General features: G+C 42.0%; 2 protein-coding genes across 2 annotated transcripts in view; one reads left to right on the top strand and one right to left on the bottom strand.

The window, feature by feature from the left end:
- MTA3 (metastasis associated 1 family member 3) overlaps positions 1-20,660 on the top strand; it is a 134,262-nt gene that overhangs the window by 23,946 nt on the left and 89,656 nt on the right. Inside the window, exons 5-6 of the mRNA XM_065679279.1 lie at positions 8,568-8,631; positions 9,760-9,877. Coding sequence (XP_065535351.1) covers positions 8,568-8,631; positions 9,760-9,877 — 182 coding nt within the window. The remainder of the gene's footprint in view (positions 1-8,567; positions 8,632-9,759; positions 9,878-20,660) is intronic.
- On the bottom strand, positions 12,359-14,902 carry LOC136014537 (progesterone receptor-like). The gene is made up of 2 exons (XM_065679278.1): positions 13,697-14,902; positions 12,359-12,476 (listed from the first exon to the last, which is right to left on the bottom strand). The coding sequence occupies exon 1, from the start codon at positions 14,785-14,787 to the stop codon at positions 14,062-14,064; it is 726 nt and encodes a 241-aa protein (XP_065535350.1). The 5' UTR covers positions 14,788-14,902; the 3' UTR covers positions 12,359-12,476; positions 13,697-14,061.

The following is a 20,660-nucleotide window of genomic DNA, read 5'->3' as shown; positions in this document are numbered from 1 at the left end:
CTCCAGGTTTTTCCCATCAGTACTCCAGAAGAGCCAAGGATGGAGATTCCATGGCCTCTCTGGGTGCCTGTTCCAGTGTTTGACTACTGCTGGCAAAATTTTTTTCCCCGTCATCTGGTTGGGATTTCCCTTGTTGAAACTCAACTGTCTTCTGCCTCTTGTCCTATCGCTGTGCTTCTCTGAAAAGGAGCCTGGACCTGTGTTATATGTCTTTTCATTAGGTAGTTGAAGACAGCAGTAGGATTTCTCCCTCCAGTTGTCATCCCTGAAGAGTGAACAAATCCAATTTAGTATCATCTGCAGACTTGCTGAAAGTGTCAATAAAGAACTTAAGGTGTTGGCCCTAGTATTGCCACTTGGGAAATGCCACCTGTAACCAGCTGTCAGCTGGTCTTTGTACCCCTCACTACAGCTTTTTCAGCCTAGTTTTTCCCACTTTATAGTCTGCTTACCTAGTCCGTATGTTACCAATCTGGGTGAAGGACACTGGAACACACTGCAAGCTTTGCTAAACTCAGGGTAGATGACATTCACTGCTGTCACTCATCTAAGTCAGTCATCTCCATATAAAAAGCTGGAAGATACTCAAGCAATAGAAGTCTGAGTAGTTCCATTCTGTGAGTCTTTGCTCTTACCACATGCAGTTTTAGCCCCTGCATGGGAACAGTTGGATTTACAGGAGAAACTAAATGGTACAGTGGTATAAACTGGACAATGAGGGTTGGTTCTCTCAAGAGTAAGAATACAAAACCTCAGTCCCCTTGAAAGGACAAGAAGAAAGCTAAAAGTGATCTTAAGGGAATGGAGGAGGCTGAACTGTCTGTAATTGCTTTTGGCAGCTACAGGTCTTGAACTTTTACAACTTCAGCCAAGGAAAGAAACTGAGTTTGGTTGCCTTTCTGCTTGTAATTCAAGGGAATGAAATTACCTGCTGTGGTCTGCTTTTATTTGGTTTTTAATAATGTACTTTCACTGCTTTTGTTTCATCTTTCTTCTTAACTTTAGTCTTTTTACTTTCTTTTTAAACCGAAAGGCAGAGAAAGTTACAGCCCTCCCTGAAGACCCCTCCGACAAAGAATACTTTTATTCTAATTCCCAATTACAAATACAGTCGTGTCTCATTTCTACACCTGGTGCCACTACTTTATAGTTGAGGTGCCTTGCAGTTATTTTAGCAGGTTAGGTTTCTTTGATGTACAAGCCTAATTCCGAAGCTCTTTGGTCTGCAATGTTGAGTTTTGAATGATTCCGATGTAATTTGTTAGCTTTTGAATTACGGAAATACAGTTTAATTCCTTATTCTCATACCTTTCATATTGCTATATATTATATATGAAAGTCTCTTGAGATATAAGGGTTTTTTTGTTTTAACTATATGGATTTTTTTAGACTTCATCTTACTTCCCCTTTTCATTAGGTGTAGGCAGTGTAGTGGTAGTTAAACACGGCAGTGGTGCCTTGTGGTCACAGTGCTTCTGCAGTGAAATGCATGTAAGAAGGTATAATTGCCTAGCTCGGAGCGGCACCATTCTGGAGTAGTGGCATGTGGACCACTACAAGATGATGTACTAGTTTAGGTCTCAAAGACAAGGTTTTGTTACCTTAGTGCCTGCTTGTCATGTTACAAGTGAAACTGTTCCCTCCTTATCTGCTCAAATGTGTAAGGTTGGTAGCACTCCTCCAGTGAATTATCTTTTCTTCCTAATCCCTGCATGTTACAGATGCAGTTTGCCAGGCACTGTAATCCCCAGAAGTTCTTGAAACAGTTATGCTGCCAGCCAGGCTCACTGAATACTCTGTCTGCACCCAGAATTCCTGTGGATGGCTCCTGTAAGCAGCTCCAGTCTGGAGATATGCACTGGGTTATCTGACTTGGGCTTTAAATCTCTTTTTCATTTGTAAGGTCTCAAGAGTCAATAGGTGATAAATGTGTTTAGATTGCTGGAAAAGCTTGCATTAACTTCTGAGATCATTTGTGATTGCTTTTAAATGTATTACTTCATAGGCATTGAGTAGAAGAATTTATCCTTCAGGGTTTATCTTTTATCTTGCCATTTCATTATCTTTGCTTAGTTCTTGTTTGCTAATAACTGTATTTCAGTCTTGGGGTTGTGGGTTTTTTGTGGCAGTGGTGTTATTTTAAGTGTTTGGGAAGCAAATACAAGCCAAGCATTCTCAGATGTCTGTAAAATCAGGTGTGCATCTTTTGGACTGCCCTATACTACAAAAAGAACTCATGCAAAGTAAAAAGAGGCTTGTATACAGATGATTTGCCTGAAGTCAAGACAGCTTGAGAATGGAGACAAGTTTCAAAGAGCGGTGGCTATTTGTGAAAAGGAAAGAGTATTTCAAACACAGTTCTATTTGTTTGCTGTCATGTTGGTGATTTAGTTGGTTGATGCAGTTGTGTGGGTTGAGTTGATGCTGTTGTGTGGGGTTGGGTTGGTATAATTTATGCTGTACTTTCTTCTCCCTGATCTCATCGTGAGTCACTAATATTGCTACTTCAAGCAACTAAAGTGCAGGGAAATACTTTTTTTTTTTTTTTTTTGGTCAATGTGGGATTCCTTCATTTAAAACATGCCAAAAGGTCTGAAGCTCAAAACAGACAAGGCAGGTCATTTGACAGAAGAAGTGTGACTTTTTAAGGCATGGCACCGTGGCATTTGGTGGTATTGCCTCAGGATTTCTAGCTTAGGCATTCTTGGCAAACCCAGAAGTTTCTGGGATACGGCGGGGGTGGGGGGTGGGGGGGGGTGGTGGTGGTGTGTGCATTATATACCTTGCACGTGCCTGTGTATATGTCACAGAATGGTCTGGGTTGGAAAGGACCTTAAGATTACCTAAGTCAGAGCCCTGTGCCATGGGACACCTTCCGCTAGACCATGTCACCCAAGGCCCACCCAGCCTGGCCTATCTGTGAGATACAACTTTTAGCTACTTTTTTAAAAGCACATGTTGAACCTTAAAAGCCTGATTTATTTTTGTGGTATAAATCAAACTAGGTAAGGAGTGAATCTGCTTTGCATAGGCATGTGCTTACCTGCTGATTTGGGTTGTTAAGAAAGGTATTCTTTTCTGAGTTGCATTGATTTAGAGCAAAGGGGCTCTCCCAGTAGCATTCAGCTAATTCTGATGTGAGTTAAGATGAAAATTCACTTTAGGCCAGAATCCTTTTCTCAGATATGGTCGATAGCCAGTACTAGTAACAGTATAAGAAAAAGTGTATTAATCAGTGGAAACTTGTCTTTCAGAAACCTGAAAATCAGTACAGATTTCCCTCTAGTCGACATCATTACAAAGCAGGAGTCTTTCATATGGTGCAAAATTTACCAATTCCATTGCATGGAGTGATGTGCATTGCTTCTGAGCCAGGCGACTTGATGATCTTAAAGGTCTTCTGCAACCTAAATGATTATACCATGCCATGAAAAAATATTGCAAACCAGACTGCTGTGGTTTTGTTCAGTATGTGCATCGCTGCTGCTGTGTTATGAGTTAGCAACCTTTTACTTTTTAGAACCAATTATTCCCTAAAGTAAATATACCAATGAGGTGAGTTTTCTGGAGTAGTTTATAGAAAGTATATATGTGGTTACGCTTATTCTGAGTATCAAAACATGCAGTTTTACTGTTCCCAGACCAAGAAAGCATTCACCTCTGTCTGTGGCACTCAGTGCGTTGTTCTTCTACTCGGAGTTTTCTTGCAGACCCCTCTCAGCTACAGAATACAAGATTCAGTCAGTAACGTAGGCTGGAACAGTACGAGTGTAAATGCGGTTTTCAGTGGTAATGTGTTAAAGCTTGTTTCAGATGTGGGTATGTTCATGGATCCCTACATCTACCTCTTAACATTTCTCCAACTATCAAGGTAGGATCTTCTGGTAAGAGTTGTTTGAATGTTTTGGTTCTTCTGCTAACAGCGTAGCAGTTTAACCATAGAAACTGTAAATTGTTACTGAATGGCAAAGTCTCCTTTAATTTTGCCTTTTGTAGATTTGTCTCACGTTGGGAATGTTTTGTCCTGTTTAGATTATGACTAAAAATCAGTGGGGAGAACTGCATGAAAGTTGGAACCTTAAGAATATGCAATTTACTTGAAAATCCATGTCAGTTGTGCATGACTGCTCCAAGAGGCTGCATTTAATTCTCACTCATTTGGATTTCTCAAAATCAACACTCCAGCTTTAATTAAGACTAAAACTCTGATTTTTACGTCTAAAAGCCACTTGCAGCATAAAAAGCCTGGGCTGCCTATGTGATCTGTGCGTATGTGTAGATGCCAGGCAATTACTGGTTCATTTAGATGTACATAAATCAATTTACTGTGCACTGTTTCTAATCCTATTTGGTCAAGACTGTGTTAATCAGTAATATCAAATTTATTGATCTCTCTTTTGGTCACAAATACACAATTTTACGCTGTTCAGGAGACTGGCATCGTTTTGTTGGAGGCACAGATTGCAGTAGTATTCGCCTATCAAATGTTGGTTGTTTTTTCCCCCCTCATGTTTGAGACATCTCCTTAAATGAGCAGAGCCAAACTCAAGCCAGTTAAGTACGAATCAATACAATGCACTTCTTTCTTCTGACATTTCTAGGAACCAACTGAATATTTAAAATGTTAAACTCTAGTTAGGGGTCTGTTGCAGATTTATGTTGATGCTTTGCTTTTCTTTGTTTTAGTGTTGTGCAAACTCCAGTTGTAAATACCATTGCAATCTGCAAAACTTGAAATTGCTGTAAAGGCTTTGGTACGTGTCTGTCAGCATCATTCACTTGAACAGGGCAAGTTCAGGTTAGCTCTAAGGCAGAAGCTCTTCCCTGTGAGGGTGCTGAGGCGCTGGCACAGGGTGCCCAGAGAAGCTGTGGCTGCCCCATCCCTGGCAGTGCTCAAGTCCAGGTTGGACAGAGCCTTTGGTGACACGATCTAGTGTGAGGTGGCCATGGCCATGGCAGGGGTTTGGAACTGTGTGATCTTAAGGTCCTTTCCAGCCTAAATCATTCTATGATTCTGTGCCCCTTAAACTGTGCTTAAAAAGTAAAATACACAAATACTCTTAGTATTGCTTCTCATAGCTGGGGAATCAATGTCATCTGATTGGCAGAAGCTTTTTTGGACTCCACAGTCCTTATTCTGCAGTTTGGTGATCATTGCTTCAATTTAGACTGCTTGCAAAGGATCAAGACTTGGCTCAGAGTGGTTGTTTGATTGCAAATTTTCAGAATGCATTCCCATTTAAGACAGTTCAGGAAAAACCTTTTTTATTTAAGGTAGCTCTTTCCTCCTCTACTCAGTATCTGCACCTTTTTCTCATCTTCTTTCCATTTGTGTGGAATATGTGAAAGGTTAGTCCTGAGTTCTCCTGTGCAAAGCCTTTCAACCCTTCTTCGTAATACACCTTCGTTATAGTTTAATCTCTGGTTGTCACGGAACTAAGAGCACATGTTAAAATCAAATCAGGTTTTTCTCACAAGCACAGTATTTCCTAATGCTCTCTGCTGTTACTTTGTTCTCAGACTCTAGCTAGTGACTCACACTTACACTTTCCAAATCCCTACTCAGAGGCCAGTGTTCTTGATGAAGATCAGTGACTGACAATTCGTATGTGTACAGAATTGCCCGACAAGGAGGGCCATTAGTAACTGGTAACCGTAAGATTTCAAAGTCTGTGTCAGGCCATGCCTGAATGTATTATTTTCTTTCTTCAACTTGTATCTGAATGACCAATTTATATCAAGTTTCATTGACGAAGTGGGAACCGAGAGCAATGAGTTCTGAGAGGTCTTGTACTGCATCAGTCTCACCCACACCGCAGCTACATTCCCATAGGAAACTTCCCTGGCATGATACCTTACCCAGGGGGTTGCTTTTTCTACTCCTGTGGTTTCTTGTGGTGAACAGGCACTAAGTGGTTTGTTTCGTTTGTTTGCATACCTCCTGTCCCAAGAGACCCTATTAAAATCAGATTTGTATCTTGTGGGCTGTCTTACTCATCTGGTGAGAACATGAATGAGTAGCTTGCAAGGACAGCAGCACAGGAATTGTAGAGTTTTCCACTGGCTTAAAAGTAGGGGCTGTGCCGAAACAAACAAACAAGGACTTTAAATGATCAAAACAGTTGCCATTGATTTTGATTCATCCTGGTAGTTTTCAAAGGTAAGCATCTGCATCAGGTTTTGATATGTTGGTAAAATGTGAAATTACACTTTCCATTATTTTAAATAAGAAACTTACTAGAGGGTGATGACCCAGGCACTGCAACCGAGATGTCTGGGGGGGGTTGCACTGTTCGTTTGCATGTTTGATTTGGGGTTTTTTGCCTTGGTTTGGGTTGTGGTTTTTTCCCTCAGATACACATTAAGTGTATCTTCTGGAGAATTTGGTGCTTTGCTTTATGTTGCTTAACCGGGCTATATTGAAATCTTCTCATAAAGCTGTCTTGTGTAAGCCTTGGTACCACTGTTCTCAGATGTATTACATTCTTGTGCTGGTTATCATCATCTTATGTCTTCACTGGAACAGGTTAGTAAGGGCAGTCTTGTACTTCTCTGTTGTCAGTATTGATCATTGCTGTGGCCTTGGCTGAATTCTGTTCCCACACGTTTTCATTCCTGCATGTTCAAGGCCAGGTTGGATGGGGTTTGGAGCAAGCTGCTCTAGTGGAAGGTGTCCCTTCCCGTGGCAGGGGTTGGAGCTGGATGAGCTTTAGGGTCCTTTCCAACCCAAACCAGTCTGGGCTTCTAAGGTGTGACACATGCAAACAGCTTTCACATGGTTAATGCTTTAAAGAAAAGAGCAAAGTTAGGAGTTGTAGCTCTGGTTCCTAGCATAGGGGGAGGAAGTGAATACCGAGTGCTTGATATGATAGAGGCTGGTAACACCTTGAGCATATATATAGGCAAGTTGTTGTCTCCTTTTATTGCAAGACCTTGAAATTAGTTTTTATTGCAGCCTGATTTAATACAGAGTTTTGTCGGCATTGCTGTCAGCGCAGTGGAATAACAACTTCTTATTTGTGCCCAGTTTAAGTATAAAGTACATCTAAGAGCAGAAAGGATTCTGAAGGGACACTTTAGTCTCATCAGAATTGAGTTCTAAGTGAAGACACAAAAGCTAACTTCCTTTTGTTTGTAGTTATTTGTATACTGCTGAGGTGTCCGAGGCTTTCCTTCAACATTCGTACAAAGGAAATTCTGCCTAATTTTGCAGGATATAAAAAGAGGCTTTCTGAATACTTAACTTGGGAAAAAGGTCAAACCCAGGTGTATAATCTTAACATCAGGGAGACCTTCTGATGCTGTTTTCTAGCAAATCACCATGTTGGTAGCAGTTAAGAATGCTGCTTGGTGGAAGAATATAGTGTAAATCAGAGAATCGGATAAGAGGAAGATTTCATATCTCATTTCAAAAAAGCTGGGTAATTCCTTGTAGTTTTTACCTTAGTTTAGTTATTTTTTGTGACAGCTTCCCCTGTTTCAGTTTGAACCCGTCACCCCTTGTCCTGTCGCTGCAGTCCCTGATGAAGAGCCCCTCTCCGGCATCCTTGTAGCCCCTTCAGACACTGGAAGCTGCTCTGAGGTCTCCACGCAGGTTCTCTTCTCCAGGCTGAACAGCCCCAATGTTCCCAGCCTCTCTCCATATGGGAGGTGCTGCAGCCCCTGATCATCCTCATGGCCTCCTCTGGACTTGTTCCAACAGCTCCATGTCCTTATGTTGAGGACACCAGAACTGCACACAGTGCTGCAAGTGGGGTCTCACCAGAGCAGAGGGGCAGGATCACCTCCCTGACCTGCTGCTCTTGGTCCTGTTGATGCAGCTCAGCCCAAGGGCTGCATCAATGTGGTTTTCTTTAGAATCCCATTTATTAACAATAAATCTGTAGGTTTTTTTGCAGAGAAGTTGGAGGCAGAGGAGTTTGAGGCCAAAGGATCACTGGGGGAGAAAGGGATGAAGAAGGGGGGGGGGGGGGCAATGTGGTCTAAGCCACATTATGTTATTATCTAGTGGTGTAATACATGGGGAGATCTATACCCTTGCTGAATAACAGGAAGGTTTTGACTGACAGCCTGCATAGAAATGTGGTAGTTAGCATTTTAATGTGGCCATAGGAGAAATGGATAGAATCCCGTGATTCAGTTAAAAAAAGAGCAGTGTTTTACAGGCAAAACCTTGCATAGCTCCTACTTTGGGCTGTTTTCAGATTAGGCACTGAACTTAGTGGGGATGAGCCACTCGGAGGTGATGCTTCATTCAGCCAAGCATTAGTAATTGTATATAAATACAATTACTTTTTTGCCATAGTACCTCTTGTCCCTTTATTGCTTCTCTTTTTCTGAAACTCTTTCCCAGTCTGACAGAATTCCTGTGTATTTGAAGGCATGGGTTCATTCATTTGGTTGCTTTGATGTTAATTTTGGTACCTCAAAAGTATTGCAATGTTCATTTTATATTCTGTAGAAGAATTAACGTAGTAGTTTTAAGTATTTTCTTGGAAATAACTTCTTGCCCTCATAAAAAACGGAACTTTGTAAAAAGTTAACAGTCCTTCCTTATGTTTGTGTAGGGGAAAATGCAGTGTTGCACTTCTGAATGAAACCGAATCTGTGCTGTCATACCTGGAGAAAGAGGTAAGACGTGACTTCTGTTTGGGTAAATACTGGGATGGGTTTATGTGTTGGGTTTTTTTTTGACTGTGTCAATAATAAATGGGCAAATAAGAGTTTGAAAATCTTTTCTTGAATGATAAATTAGAAAAATTACATTGTAGAAAACACTGACTTGGAAAATGTTATTGAGCAAAGGTTTTTTTCCCCACTCTCACATGATGGGTTTGGTATTAATATGGTTGTATTTCAAAAATCGTTAATTCCAAGTAATTCCTAACATATGCTACAAAAGAAAATGATCCAGACCTTTTCCTGTAGACACCAAAGGGGGCATTCACATGGTGCCTTTTTCCCCTCTTGTTTTATCTTTTTTTCTTTATCTTTCTTTTTCCGTCCCCCCTCCCGCTCCCCCAGATGGATTCTAGAAAGAAGAATATTCTGTAGTTAATGGACTCTGAGAGAGCAAGAGAGGCTCCTGAGGGCAGCTTAGCCAAGGCGTTTAATTCAGATGTCTCTGAATTACTGCATGGCAGTATCTTCTCACCTGTAATTTCTTGTGAAGGGAACTGAAAATTCTGAGCTTTACCAGAAGGAAAGAAACTTTCCAAGAATTTGGAAGATAATCGTATTGCAAAATACCCTCAAAATACACCCATCTTTCTTCAGAAAGTTTTAGTGTAACATCAGGCAGACACTGGATTCTACCTGAAATGAGCATGTCTTTGTATTTCTACATCAAAACCACTGATAATCAGTGATAATTTTCTGCAGACAGGACTTACTTATCCTTCAGATGCCTGTAGCAGGTATTTTGCTGTTAGCCCTTTTCAGCCACTGGCAGTGTTTTATGCTCTTTTCAGATTAATTTGTAATGCAGAGTCAATATGGTAGAGATTTTGGGGAGGAAACGTTCAATTCAGAAAGCTCTTTTCAAACCCCTTTATACTTTTTTGTGTATGAATCTTCTCATTACTGATCTGTTCTGAAATAGTGATGAGAGAAGCTTCAGCGAGCCATTTAAAAGTACTTGTGAAACATCCTTCTTATTTCAAGTAAGGAGGACTGTACCAAACCTGTGCTCTCTTCAAGTGTGTGTGGATGGCTGATTAAAAACCGTTATGGTGTTGCAAACGTGTCTTCTTTTTTTAGGATACCTTTTTTTATTCACTGGTGTATGATCCATCACTGAAAACGCTTTTAGCAGACAAGGGAGAAATCCGAGTGGGGCCTCGCTATCAAGCAGATGTGCCGGACATGCTTGCAGAAGGTAAATCTATGATCTTTGATCAGTCAAAAACATTCGTACCTTGCATCATTACTTCTGCTGACTTTCTGAACTAACCTAATCAGTATAGAGGTAGAGAAGGTAAAATAGTAGGTGCTAGAAAATAGACAAATACCACTAAATGTTATGAAGAAAGGCTACTTGAATAGCTGCTGAAAGGATATTACATTTCCAGATTGTGCATAACACAGTTAAGGCAGTGTTTGTTCATTTAACTGTACAGTGCACTTCAGGTCTTCAATATAGGCCTGATGGTAAGATGTTGGGGACCAACCCATTTGGTAGAATCAGCACATGGTAGCAGAACAAGCGAATAATGTACTCTCTCTGTCCCTTTTGAGACAGGCTTTGCATAGAGAGCGTGTTTGTGTCTTACGTTCAACTAATGGCTTCCATCAAACCATCTTGCCTGTTTTGTGGCAGGACAGAAACAAATCTTTCAAGTCTTGGCATATCTTTAAAATCACTGGTATTTAAATTATATTTTATCTATATATAATTGAGCACAACTACCTGCACCTTAGTCTTTTGCTGCATGGGAACTTGATTCTTTTAAACAAAACTTCAAGTGCAATACGTACTTAGTGTTGAATGTTATTTAGTGGTAGTGATTGCAACTGTGTCTTACATTTGAGGTTACATTTACTTAGTACATTTTAAAATAAGCTGCGTGTTTTTCATGGAAATGTGCATTCTACATTGAGTGCTTACAAACCAAAGTTTCTTCAGAATTATCTACACATAGATACAATTGTCAAGAGTCTCTGTATTATTCCTTAGTAAGAAGAGATGATGTGACAGGAATATCACTTGCAGTAATTCACAGGAGTTCTGAATGCACCAAATGGGTATATTTGTAGCTTTAAGTGGTGTGTTTTCCATTTGTTATGGGCTGCTTTTTTGTTCCTGCTGTTGTTTTGTTTCATATAAAACAGGCATTATTTCTACAAAGCTTGCTTATTAAACTGAATAAAACTAGAATGATTTGACTTCTAGCAAGTGGCAGATTGTTTTCTAACAGAAGCATTAGAAATTCCATTTTCTAATGGAATGTTTAGTAGCTCACCTACATTGTTACTCTTAACTTTTAATAACCAGAAATAAGCCCAAGGAAGTCTTTTCCAGTCTTGTATGTAAGAAATACAGACTTATTTTAGAACAAGTTTGCCTATCATAGGGAAGCAAATATTTCTGTAGACATTCATATGCTCAAGAGGAAAGCTCCCAAGAGATTAAGACAAAATGTCTCAATGTGTGTATCAAGTAGGCAGGAAGTACTGATGTGCTTCTGAAGTAGCTGGTTGAATTGCTGGGTTTTCAGGATGAGCTAGGCTTGTCTGCCAGGCAGGAAATCTTCTCCCCCTAAATTCTAACTCAGCACAGAGCCTAATTATGGAATAGTGAATACTACATAGAAAGTACAAAGTAAATAGCTTTCCCATGGAAATTTTACTCCTTTTTTTTTTCCCTCCTTCTAAAATTGAATCCCATATTTATTAAAAGTTAAGTTACTGAGTTCTTCTGGAGCGTAACTTTGAGCTAAATCCTTGCTTCAGTTAAATGAGTAGAAGATCTTTCACTTACATCAGGAAGACGGGATTTTGCTGGGTGTTCTTCTCCCACCTCAGTAATCCCCAAAGTGCAGTGAGTGATGCAGTTGTCTTGCTGACTTGAGTAGGCAGTAATAGTCCCTCAGTTATTAAGGTTCAGAAAGAAAGACCAGGTTGCCCACAAAGCAAAGATCTGTTATGGATCTGTTACGGTATATGGAGCACTTCTTTGGCAGTTCAGTTGGATTAATCTGCATTTATTTCTATTGACTGGTGGAAAAAAAGAGTTTGTAGGATAAAAATAGCTGAATTATTCTAGTTTTGACTGATTGTTATCTAAATGTTTTCATAGCCTGCTGACCTCCAAGGATAGGAAAAGGATGATTCAGCTGTTACTGTGTTTTTATGTAAGCTGACAGCCTGAAAGTTAATCCTTTCACCATCAAGCCTTTACATTCATGAAAACAAATCTAAACAATGTTTAAAATGAATAGAATCAAACAGATACGTTCAGAAATGATGGGATTCTGTGACGATTTCTCGATCTCGAAATAAACTTTTCAAGCCTATATTGCTAAAAATGGCTAATGAATGATCTGTATGTCCAAATTGTTATGCCATACTGTATAACTTTGAAAACCTAAAAAACACAGAGCAATCACCTTAAATTAAAAGAGACGATTTAGATAATTTTGAGTCAGCTGGGCACCACTTGAGAAAAATCAGGTTCTATGTCATCTGGTAATAGTATAATCTACTAAAATAGAAAGCATTGCTAACTTGATTCCCACATAACATTTGTCCTTTAATGTAAAGGAACAGTACCTTGAATACCTTTTCAGAAGTGGTTGGTAAGCAAATTGTATGTTGACGGAAATTCCCCAAAGCCATTTTAAAGAAGATTTAGCAAAAATCAGATTCACACCTCACCAGTTTATTTCATTTTAGAAGTTCCTGGTGTATAAATGCAATTCCAGTGACTGCAGACGTGTCAGTTCAGATTAGGTTTCAGATGACCACTCAGAAAGGGGCTGGAACAGAAAAAAAGGCCTTCCATATGTATTCAAAACCCATTAAATGATTTTGCTGTAAACATAGTGATGTATTATAGTAGATTAACAATTCAAACAGCTTGCATTTTCTGGATACTGTGGTAATTTTATGCCCTGATGGAATGAACTACCTTTTTTTCTTAGTGTTTATTGGAGAAAACTAGTCTTTGTGGGAATAGTTTACTTCTCTTTTTGCTTGCACTGATGTTACTATTTTTTTCTGGCCTTGAATAAAACATACTCTAAAGCCTGGTGTCCAGGCCAAACTTCTGGTAATGCAGCATACTTTCCCCTCGCCCTGTGGGCGAATTGAATAACTTTATATTTCTCTATCATTTTTGAAATGAAAAGAATGTTTTCCTTTTCAAAAGCCTAAAATATTACAGAGTAAAGTATTCCAGATCAAACTAGTTTTCCACTCTGAGATACACTGAATCAAATCCTTTACACGATTAGAGTAAACAAATATAAGCAAAGTTTAAATCTGGTTGAAAATGCCTAAGCCTTGCTTGGCTGCACTGCTTATGTGTGCAGCTGAATTGCTTAGATTACACATTTAGTGAAGGCTATAACTTTGGAGAAAGAGCAAACTAGATTTCTTTCAGCAGTCTCTTATGGCTTTTGTTATGAGCATCTTTAGGGGTAAAACTATGATCAGAGTTGTCAGATTAAAATGGTATTATGGATGTCTGAAACCCTCACTTCTCTCCTGTCAAGGTCTGACTAGATAAAACCCAGTGTTGAAAATGCTGTGTTTGTGATCCCCAGAGTGAAATTAAGATGCGGACAAGGTCAAGTACCACAGTCAGTATATAACAAAATGTAATTGTTATGATGTCGTGGTTTAAACCCAACCACAAAGCTCGTTACCTCCTGGGCATGCCGTGCTGTGGTATGGAATACCTCTTTGGTCAGTTTGGGTCAGGTGTCCTGTCTCTGCTTCCTCCTGGCCTCCCCTCCTCCCTGGCAGAGCATGAGGCTCAGAAAGTCTCTGGTCAGACCAGACATTTGTGTTATCAGTGCTATTCCCAGGCGTAAAGTCAAAACACAGCATTGCACCAGCTGCTAAGAAAGAGAAAAATAACTGCTACTGCTGAACCCAGGACAGTATCCACCCCTTATTCCATACCATTCACGTCATGCTCAGATCCCACATTTTCAATATGCCATCACTCTTAGATATATATACATCTACATACACACAGAGAAAAAGGTCATTTCTTAGTGCATGGACCTATAAAGCTTCTGAGTCCATCTGGTCCATGACATGAGGCTCCATCTCTTGTAACAGTCTCTCAGAGCAGGAGAGGCTGTGTGCAGTGTTCACACTCGTGAATAGCCTGGGCAGTGGTGTCCATTGCTAAGTCCACCCCTCGATCATGAGTCCATCTCTATGTCGCATCTCTGCCCTGATGGCCTGAAGTGCCATGGGCCCACCAGGCTCAAAGTAATTCACTGTCCCCTTCAGCAGTTTCTGCAGCTTGTTGCCGAGGACTCCATAGAGCTGCCTTCCATCTCCGACGCTTCCACAGCACTGGAGGGGCCCAGTGGACCAGATGCTGGCTCATACTGTCCCACACACCCTGCCACTCGTGGCTGTCCAGCCTTGGGGAAAATCTCCTGCTCCTCCTGTATCGTCGTCACCCCAGACAAGAAGCAAACCTGACTGCCTAACTTCTGAGATCAGACAAAATGGCCGTGGGTAGAAGCCCCTCTGTGTGTGTGCCACCAGGCTGATCCCCATCGCAATCAGCAGGCAGGTCCCAAGGGCACCCACAGGCCATTCGAACCCTTCAGAACTCTCCGATGACGCTGCTGTGCTTGTCCCTGGGGCTGGTGCAGCTGCCGTGCCTGCCGGCTCTCCCACCACCGGCTTCTCTCTTCCTGGGCGCAGCTCTTCCCCCTCTGCCGTGCTGGGAAATGCTGCCCGGGCTCCCGCATCCTCGCGCGGCTCTGCGGGCGGCTGCCGGGGGACGCTCTCGGCCGCCGCGGGGCTGGGCTCGGCCGCGGGGCTCGGCTCCTCCGCCGCTCCCTCCCGCTGCTCGGCAGGCGCCACCTTCCGGGCCTCCGGCCCCGCTCCCGCCGCCGCCTGGGTCCCGGGGCCGCTCTCCCGGGCCGCTTCGGCCGCCGCCGGCTCCCGGGGCCGCTCCCCCTCGGCTCCCCGCAGCCTCACGGAGACGGAGGCGAGGACAAGGGCCAGGGCGGTGAAGAGCAGCGGGACGGCCGGGTACAGGGCCACGGCCACGGCCATGCCTCCCTGCTGCCGGAGCCCGCCCATATCACAAGTCATTGCCGGCAAGTACAGTGAGACAAGAACCTTAGCCCAGGCCCCACACTTGATGAACACCAACACAGCAAACACCGGCTCTGAGTAATGTACAGCATTGTGAAACTGTGAGAGCAAGAGGAACAACTCTGAGAGCCAGTAAATCAGCTTGGTGACGACTGTTAATCCGATCATCTCTGTCGTTACCTCAACCCTTCGCGCCCCGCGTTGGGCGCCAAAAAGAACTGTTGTGGTTTAAACCCAACCACAAAGCTCGTTACCTCCTGGGCATGCCGTGCTGTGGTATGGAATACCTCTTTGGCCAGTTTGGGTCGGGTGTCCTGTCTCTGCTTCCTCCTGGCCTCCCCTCCTCCCTGGCGGAGCATGAGGCTGAGAAAGTCCCTGGTCAGACCAGACATTTGTGTTATCAGTGCTATTCCCAGGCCTAAAGTCAAAACACAGCGTTGCACCAGCTGCTAAGAAAGAGAAAAATAACTGCTACTGCTGAACCCAGGGCATATGAAAATTGTTATTATTAGAAAAAGCAATAGGACAGATTGGAAAAAGGATAGAAATGAAGCAGGAGTTTAGAGTGCAGAGAGAAATGGTCGCTACTGGGATCCAGCAGCATGCTGAGGGTCCATAGTCATTGTCTTCGGTTGTGGGTGGACCCAACAGCAATTACCTTTTTCCCCCTTTTATAATGCATTAGGGGGAGGTACCTCTGTTGATGTCACCTGCTGCACATTCCTGGTTGATCACATGCATCCAGCTTCGCTGGTCTTGCGCGTCTGTCAGCAGTCCTTGAAATGGTGGACATCAGTTCCTCACACCAGCCCTTGAGGCTGTGGATGGTGAAGTCTTACCTCGGCTCCTCACACCAGCCTCTGAGACAGTGGACGGTGGAGTCTGATTCTGGTTCAGTCTCTCACATCGCCCCCAGTGCCAAGAGCTCCAGTTTTGCTAGACGAGACTTGCTAGACTAGTTCAGGGATTTTGAGAGTCTTCTTAGATGCTCTTACTACAGTGGAGAATGGGAGATTCTTCTACAGCATTGACTCAAATTCTCACTTGTATGATGCTAAAGAAGGTCCTTCCTCTGCTTTTCACAACACATTTTCCAGTGGTTTATTCAGTGAATGCAGCAGTTGTTTATTTCCAAATGTGATTCCAGAGCAGGGTGATGTTCTCCTCCTCTCTACAAAGCAAGAATAAAAGGTTTTATCCTAGAGAACCAAAACATGCATTTGGACAAAAGAGTATCTGTTTCAAATATCCCTCCTCTACAGTGCAGGAGCAAGGTATCTGGTTCTCTGCATGTGATGGCCAGAAGCTGCTGTCTGGTGCATCCACCTACTGTGTTTAAGTAACTAGTATATAAAAAATCCCAAGCAAAAGGCAAAAAAAATCACTATAAAATTTTGCTTTGGCCAAGTTGTCCAGCCTGATTTTTCTTTATAAAGAGGTGTGATTTTTCTTTATAAAACGCCTACTGACCTATCTCCAGTGTATCTTTGTTTCAATTTCTACTGATCTGGCTTAGTGTAGCTGTGAGCCTTGACAGTGCTTAGTTGCCCACATTTTCTGTTCAGCCTGTATGCCCTTCTTCACGCCCTAGGTAACACAAGTGGATTTGAGTTCACCTGTCATGATTAGTAGCTGTTGTGCCCTTGAGTTCCTGTAGAGATCTTGAGAGAATGCTTGTCCAAACTGAAATAACTTGGTACTTCTCCTATGGTATAATTGTTCTGTAATGTCTCCTACAGGTGAGGTAGATCTTCTGGGTCTCTCAGGAAGCATGTGAACCTCTCCAGTTTTGTCCAGTCATCACAAGTGCAGGGAACTAGTTTGATTTTTCTGCTGACAGTTAACTTGAATTCCCCTTACTTGCTCATTTTTTAAACAGATCATATTGCCAAGGTCTTAGACCCTTAGGTAGTATATAGGTCTTTTGAGTCTTGATTATCAGAGAAGACTTTAGTCATTGGAATGCCCTCTGAAATTTGGACAATGTTGTAGCCAATAGGAGGGTGAAGGAGGAGTGACAAGACTTAAAATATCCCAGTAAACCTCTATCTGGTAGTGTGCCTCTGTCACAAGGACAGTTTTCTTCCTCTGTGTTTTGAGATGGCATTAATTTTGTTCTAGTTGAAGGGAAAATTACAGCATATGTAGGCACTTTTAGTCATGTGTTTCATAAATGTGTGAAATGTATTTGGGGATGAGGGTGCTGAGGGGAGCATCTCTGTGGGAAAGGCCCTGGGGTGCTGGCAGGTAGGTGGAGGATGGATGTAAGCCAGCAAAGGAGGCCAACAACATCCTGGGCTTTGTCCCCTGGCATGTAGCCTGTAGATCAAGGGAAGTGATCATCCGCCTTCACTGAGCGTTCATTAGATCACATCTACCTACTGATCCAGGCTTGGGTCCCCCAGTCATAGGCTGGTTTGGGTTGGAAGGAACCTTAAAGCTCATCCAGTTCCAAACCGCTGCGAGCCTGCTTTGAAGAGAAGGTTGGGCTAGAGACTTCTGTTAAGAGAAGCTTCAAGAGAAACCTCAAGCTGCTACTTGGTCACCTTCCCTCTGGTGGTGGTGCTGGGGTAACCTGTTTGTATGTGTTCAGTCACTGCCATTAGCATGCTCAGTTTCAAGTGACTTTTTCCATAAAGGCTTGTGCCAATACATTGAGCTTTTAGCAAATCTCAGTCTGAAAATAAAAGGACACCCAAAGATTAGGAAGTGCAAACACCAACGTTAAGCTAACAACATTAATACCTACCAAAATTCTTCAATATAGTTAGATTGTAATACTGCAATGTAAGGAAAAGTGTAACATATGCATAGTATGATTCAGTGTAACAGAGCAGCTACTGACCTTCAACAGTGCTGTTTCTCTTGTAAAAACACGGGGTAATTTCTGAGATTTGGCACAAACCCACCACCTTGAAAGTGGGTTGTAGAGGCAGTTAACCTCTGAGCATTCCCTACCTGCCTTCAGATTGCTCAGGTGGTTGAAGAGTGTCTTTGTGCACAAAAAGATTCCCAACCTGTGTTATCCTGGGCAGCATCCCAGGGGCAGCTACTCGCACTCTCAGTGTGTGCAGGCTTATCTGAACAGTGGGAAGTACCTGGTAAGAATGTTTTACTGCTAATGAATTGCTTGTGTCCAGTGGTCTGCTCCTCTGGCTCTGACTATAGTGCCTGCTGTAAGGATTCTGAGTGCTGGGAAAGTCATGTGGAGCTGGAGAGGACCAGGTCAGAGTAGAAGAATGCTGTCTAGAATTGGTTCATCTCAGCTGAAGGTGAATTTCTACAATAGATCGGAGGATGTTTAAGTTAGATGAGATGCATCTTGACACAGGTAATAAATATATCAGAGCAAAACTCCTGTTTATGTATACTCAAATATATTTTGTTCTCAAATAGGAGTTTCTGCTGGTTGCACTTTTGACTTGAAGTTAACATGTTATTTTTTCTAGAACACCTTCTAAGAGAAGGAACTGAGGGTTAGCAAATTGAAATATGGTGGTTACTTGTCCAGTTGGCAGGTTTTTTTCTTGTATTAAGCTTAGTGGAGTAAATTTTGCATAGTTAACTGCCAAGTGCATGATCACTGGAAATAGTAAAATACTCTTTACAGTGTTGTTCATGTCAAATTTTAATAGGATTATAATATCCTTTATGTCAGTCTTCTCCATCTCTTTTCTAGGGAGTTGGGTTAGTGATTTGTGTACTGGAAAACTAGATGCATGTTTATAGACTTTGGTCAGTTTTACTGTAAATGAAATAAAGCCCATGTAAGTGGCCTGTTTGTGTCTCTTGTCAGTGAAGACTTCCTTTACTTCTTCCTAATCTTGCAGAAGAAAGGGTAAGCCGTAGTTGAGGTGTGCAGCCACGTGTCCTGCAGTAGCTCAATGGGGTATTTGTAAACTTTGCATTAGAAACCAGAGTTTTTTCTGAAGTCTTTTCAGTAATGTGATTTTAAAATGGTTTTTGCCTTTTGGTACAATTGGTTGGGGTATTAAGTGTGTCTATCATTGTGATCAAACAGTTACATGGATTAAGTTGGTTCCTCCTTATATACTTATGATACAAACACTATGCTCACATGATGTGGTAATGCAAATTTATGAGCTTCAGTTCTCAGATCATTCACAACCTCTACGCTAGCAGTCAAATGATAAAAGGGTTTGAAATTGTGCTTTTTAGCAAATGGATCTTAGCTGTTCAGCAGTTGAGGTTGTTCATGTCATGCTGCTTAGGGATTGTGTAGTAGCCTTTCTTTTCCTCCCTCTCCCTCTCTGTCCCTGCCCTGAATTGTAAAAGCAGGTCTTCCTTTCTCAAGTTTTTATGCTTGAAGAGAAGTCAGTTGGAATTTTAGCTTCATCACAAGAGAGCCGTGATTTCCTGCTGTCTTTAGCTTCTTGAGGAGACATAGGCATCTTTTCCTATGTTTGTTATCCACCTTATGTTTTTCACAACAAAGAATCATAGACTGGTTTGGGTTGGAAAGGACCTGAAGATCATCCAATTCCTACCCCCTGCCATGGCCACAGACACTCCACACTAGACTGTGTCACCAAGCCCCCGTGTCTAGACTGGCCTTGAACTCTGCCAGGGATGGGGCAGCCACAACTTCTCTGGGCACCCTGTGCCAGCGCCTCAGCACCCTCACAGGGAACAGCTTCTGCCTTAGATCTAACCTGAACTTGCCCTCTTTCAGTTTGAACCCATCACCCCTGGTCCTATCGCTGCAGTCCCTGATGAAGAGCCCCTCTCCAGCATCCTTGTAGCCCCCTTCAGACACTGGAAAATGCTCTGAGGTTTCCACGCAGCTTCTCTTCTCCAGGCTGAACAGCCCCAGTGTTCTCAGCCTGTCTTTGTACAGGAGGTGCTGCAGCCCCTGAGCATCCTCTTGGCCTCCTCTGGACTTGACCTTGAGGGCAGCAGCTAAAGTAGCTGTCTTCCCTTTTGCTCTCTAGTTTCAGTGAGCAGCATGTATGGTCTGTGCTGCGTTGTTGGTGTGGAATGTTGTGCGTGATTGCTGTTGGAAATATTTATTAATAAATACTTACAGAGCCCTGGCTGAAGCTGTTCAGATACTAACTGAACTGGAACTAGATGATCTTGAGGTCCTTTCCAACCCTAACTATTCTATGATTCTATGATTCTAAATGAGTTCTGTGGAGTAGTCAGGATACAGTTACTTATTAGATGTTGTGTATATGCTTATTATCTCAAATAGCATAACGCAGGTGAGCACTCAAGTCACGTCTCAGGCAGCAGTATCTTAGTGTTTAATTGACTTTGCTGTTATTTTCTACCTCAGTAACTTTGCTTTTGTTTTGTTTGCTGTTCTACTGTAAGTCACATTTATTTCATATAAGTTTATTCTGGGGAAGATGAAAACCCAGTATCAGCTGCAGATGAAATGTAGTTTTCACACTTGAACAAGTCAAAATACATTTCATCCCAGAGAGAAAATTCCTCTCTAAGGTACGTTTTGGTTAAATTTATGCAATTGAGTTGTCCCATTTATCTCCAGAATACTGTGGTCACGGGGAATTTACATATTTATAACATAAATCATATTCATTCATTTCATTTATTTAAATACAAACATTGCAGGACCAGAGATTTCATTTTGATTTAGTGGGTGGTTGGGTTTTTTAAAGACTCCCATGTCTATGTGTTGTGGTCTAAGTATTTTAAATATTGTTAATATTCACATGGAGTACGGTCCTGTCACTATTTCTACACGGAATCCTGCTTTCCTAAGAACTGTATTGCTTTCTGTGGTGGTATTTCAGGCATTCAGTAAATCTGTTGTGATCTTTCTGTGTTCAGATTGGAATAGGTGCTAGACCACTGCACAGTGTCTACCAACCAGAACATCATCT

This window comes from Lathamus discolor, chromosome 5 (genome assembly GCF_037157495.1).
Source record: "Lathamus discolor isolate bLatDis1 chromosome 5, bLatDis1.hap1, whole genome shotgun sequence".
In the NCBI taxonomy this organism is placed as follows: Eukaryota; Metazoa; Chordata; class Aves; order Psittaciformes; family Psittacidae; genus Lathamus; species Lathamus discolor.
This window is presented reverse-complemented; position numbering and strand designations above follow the sequence as displayed.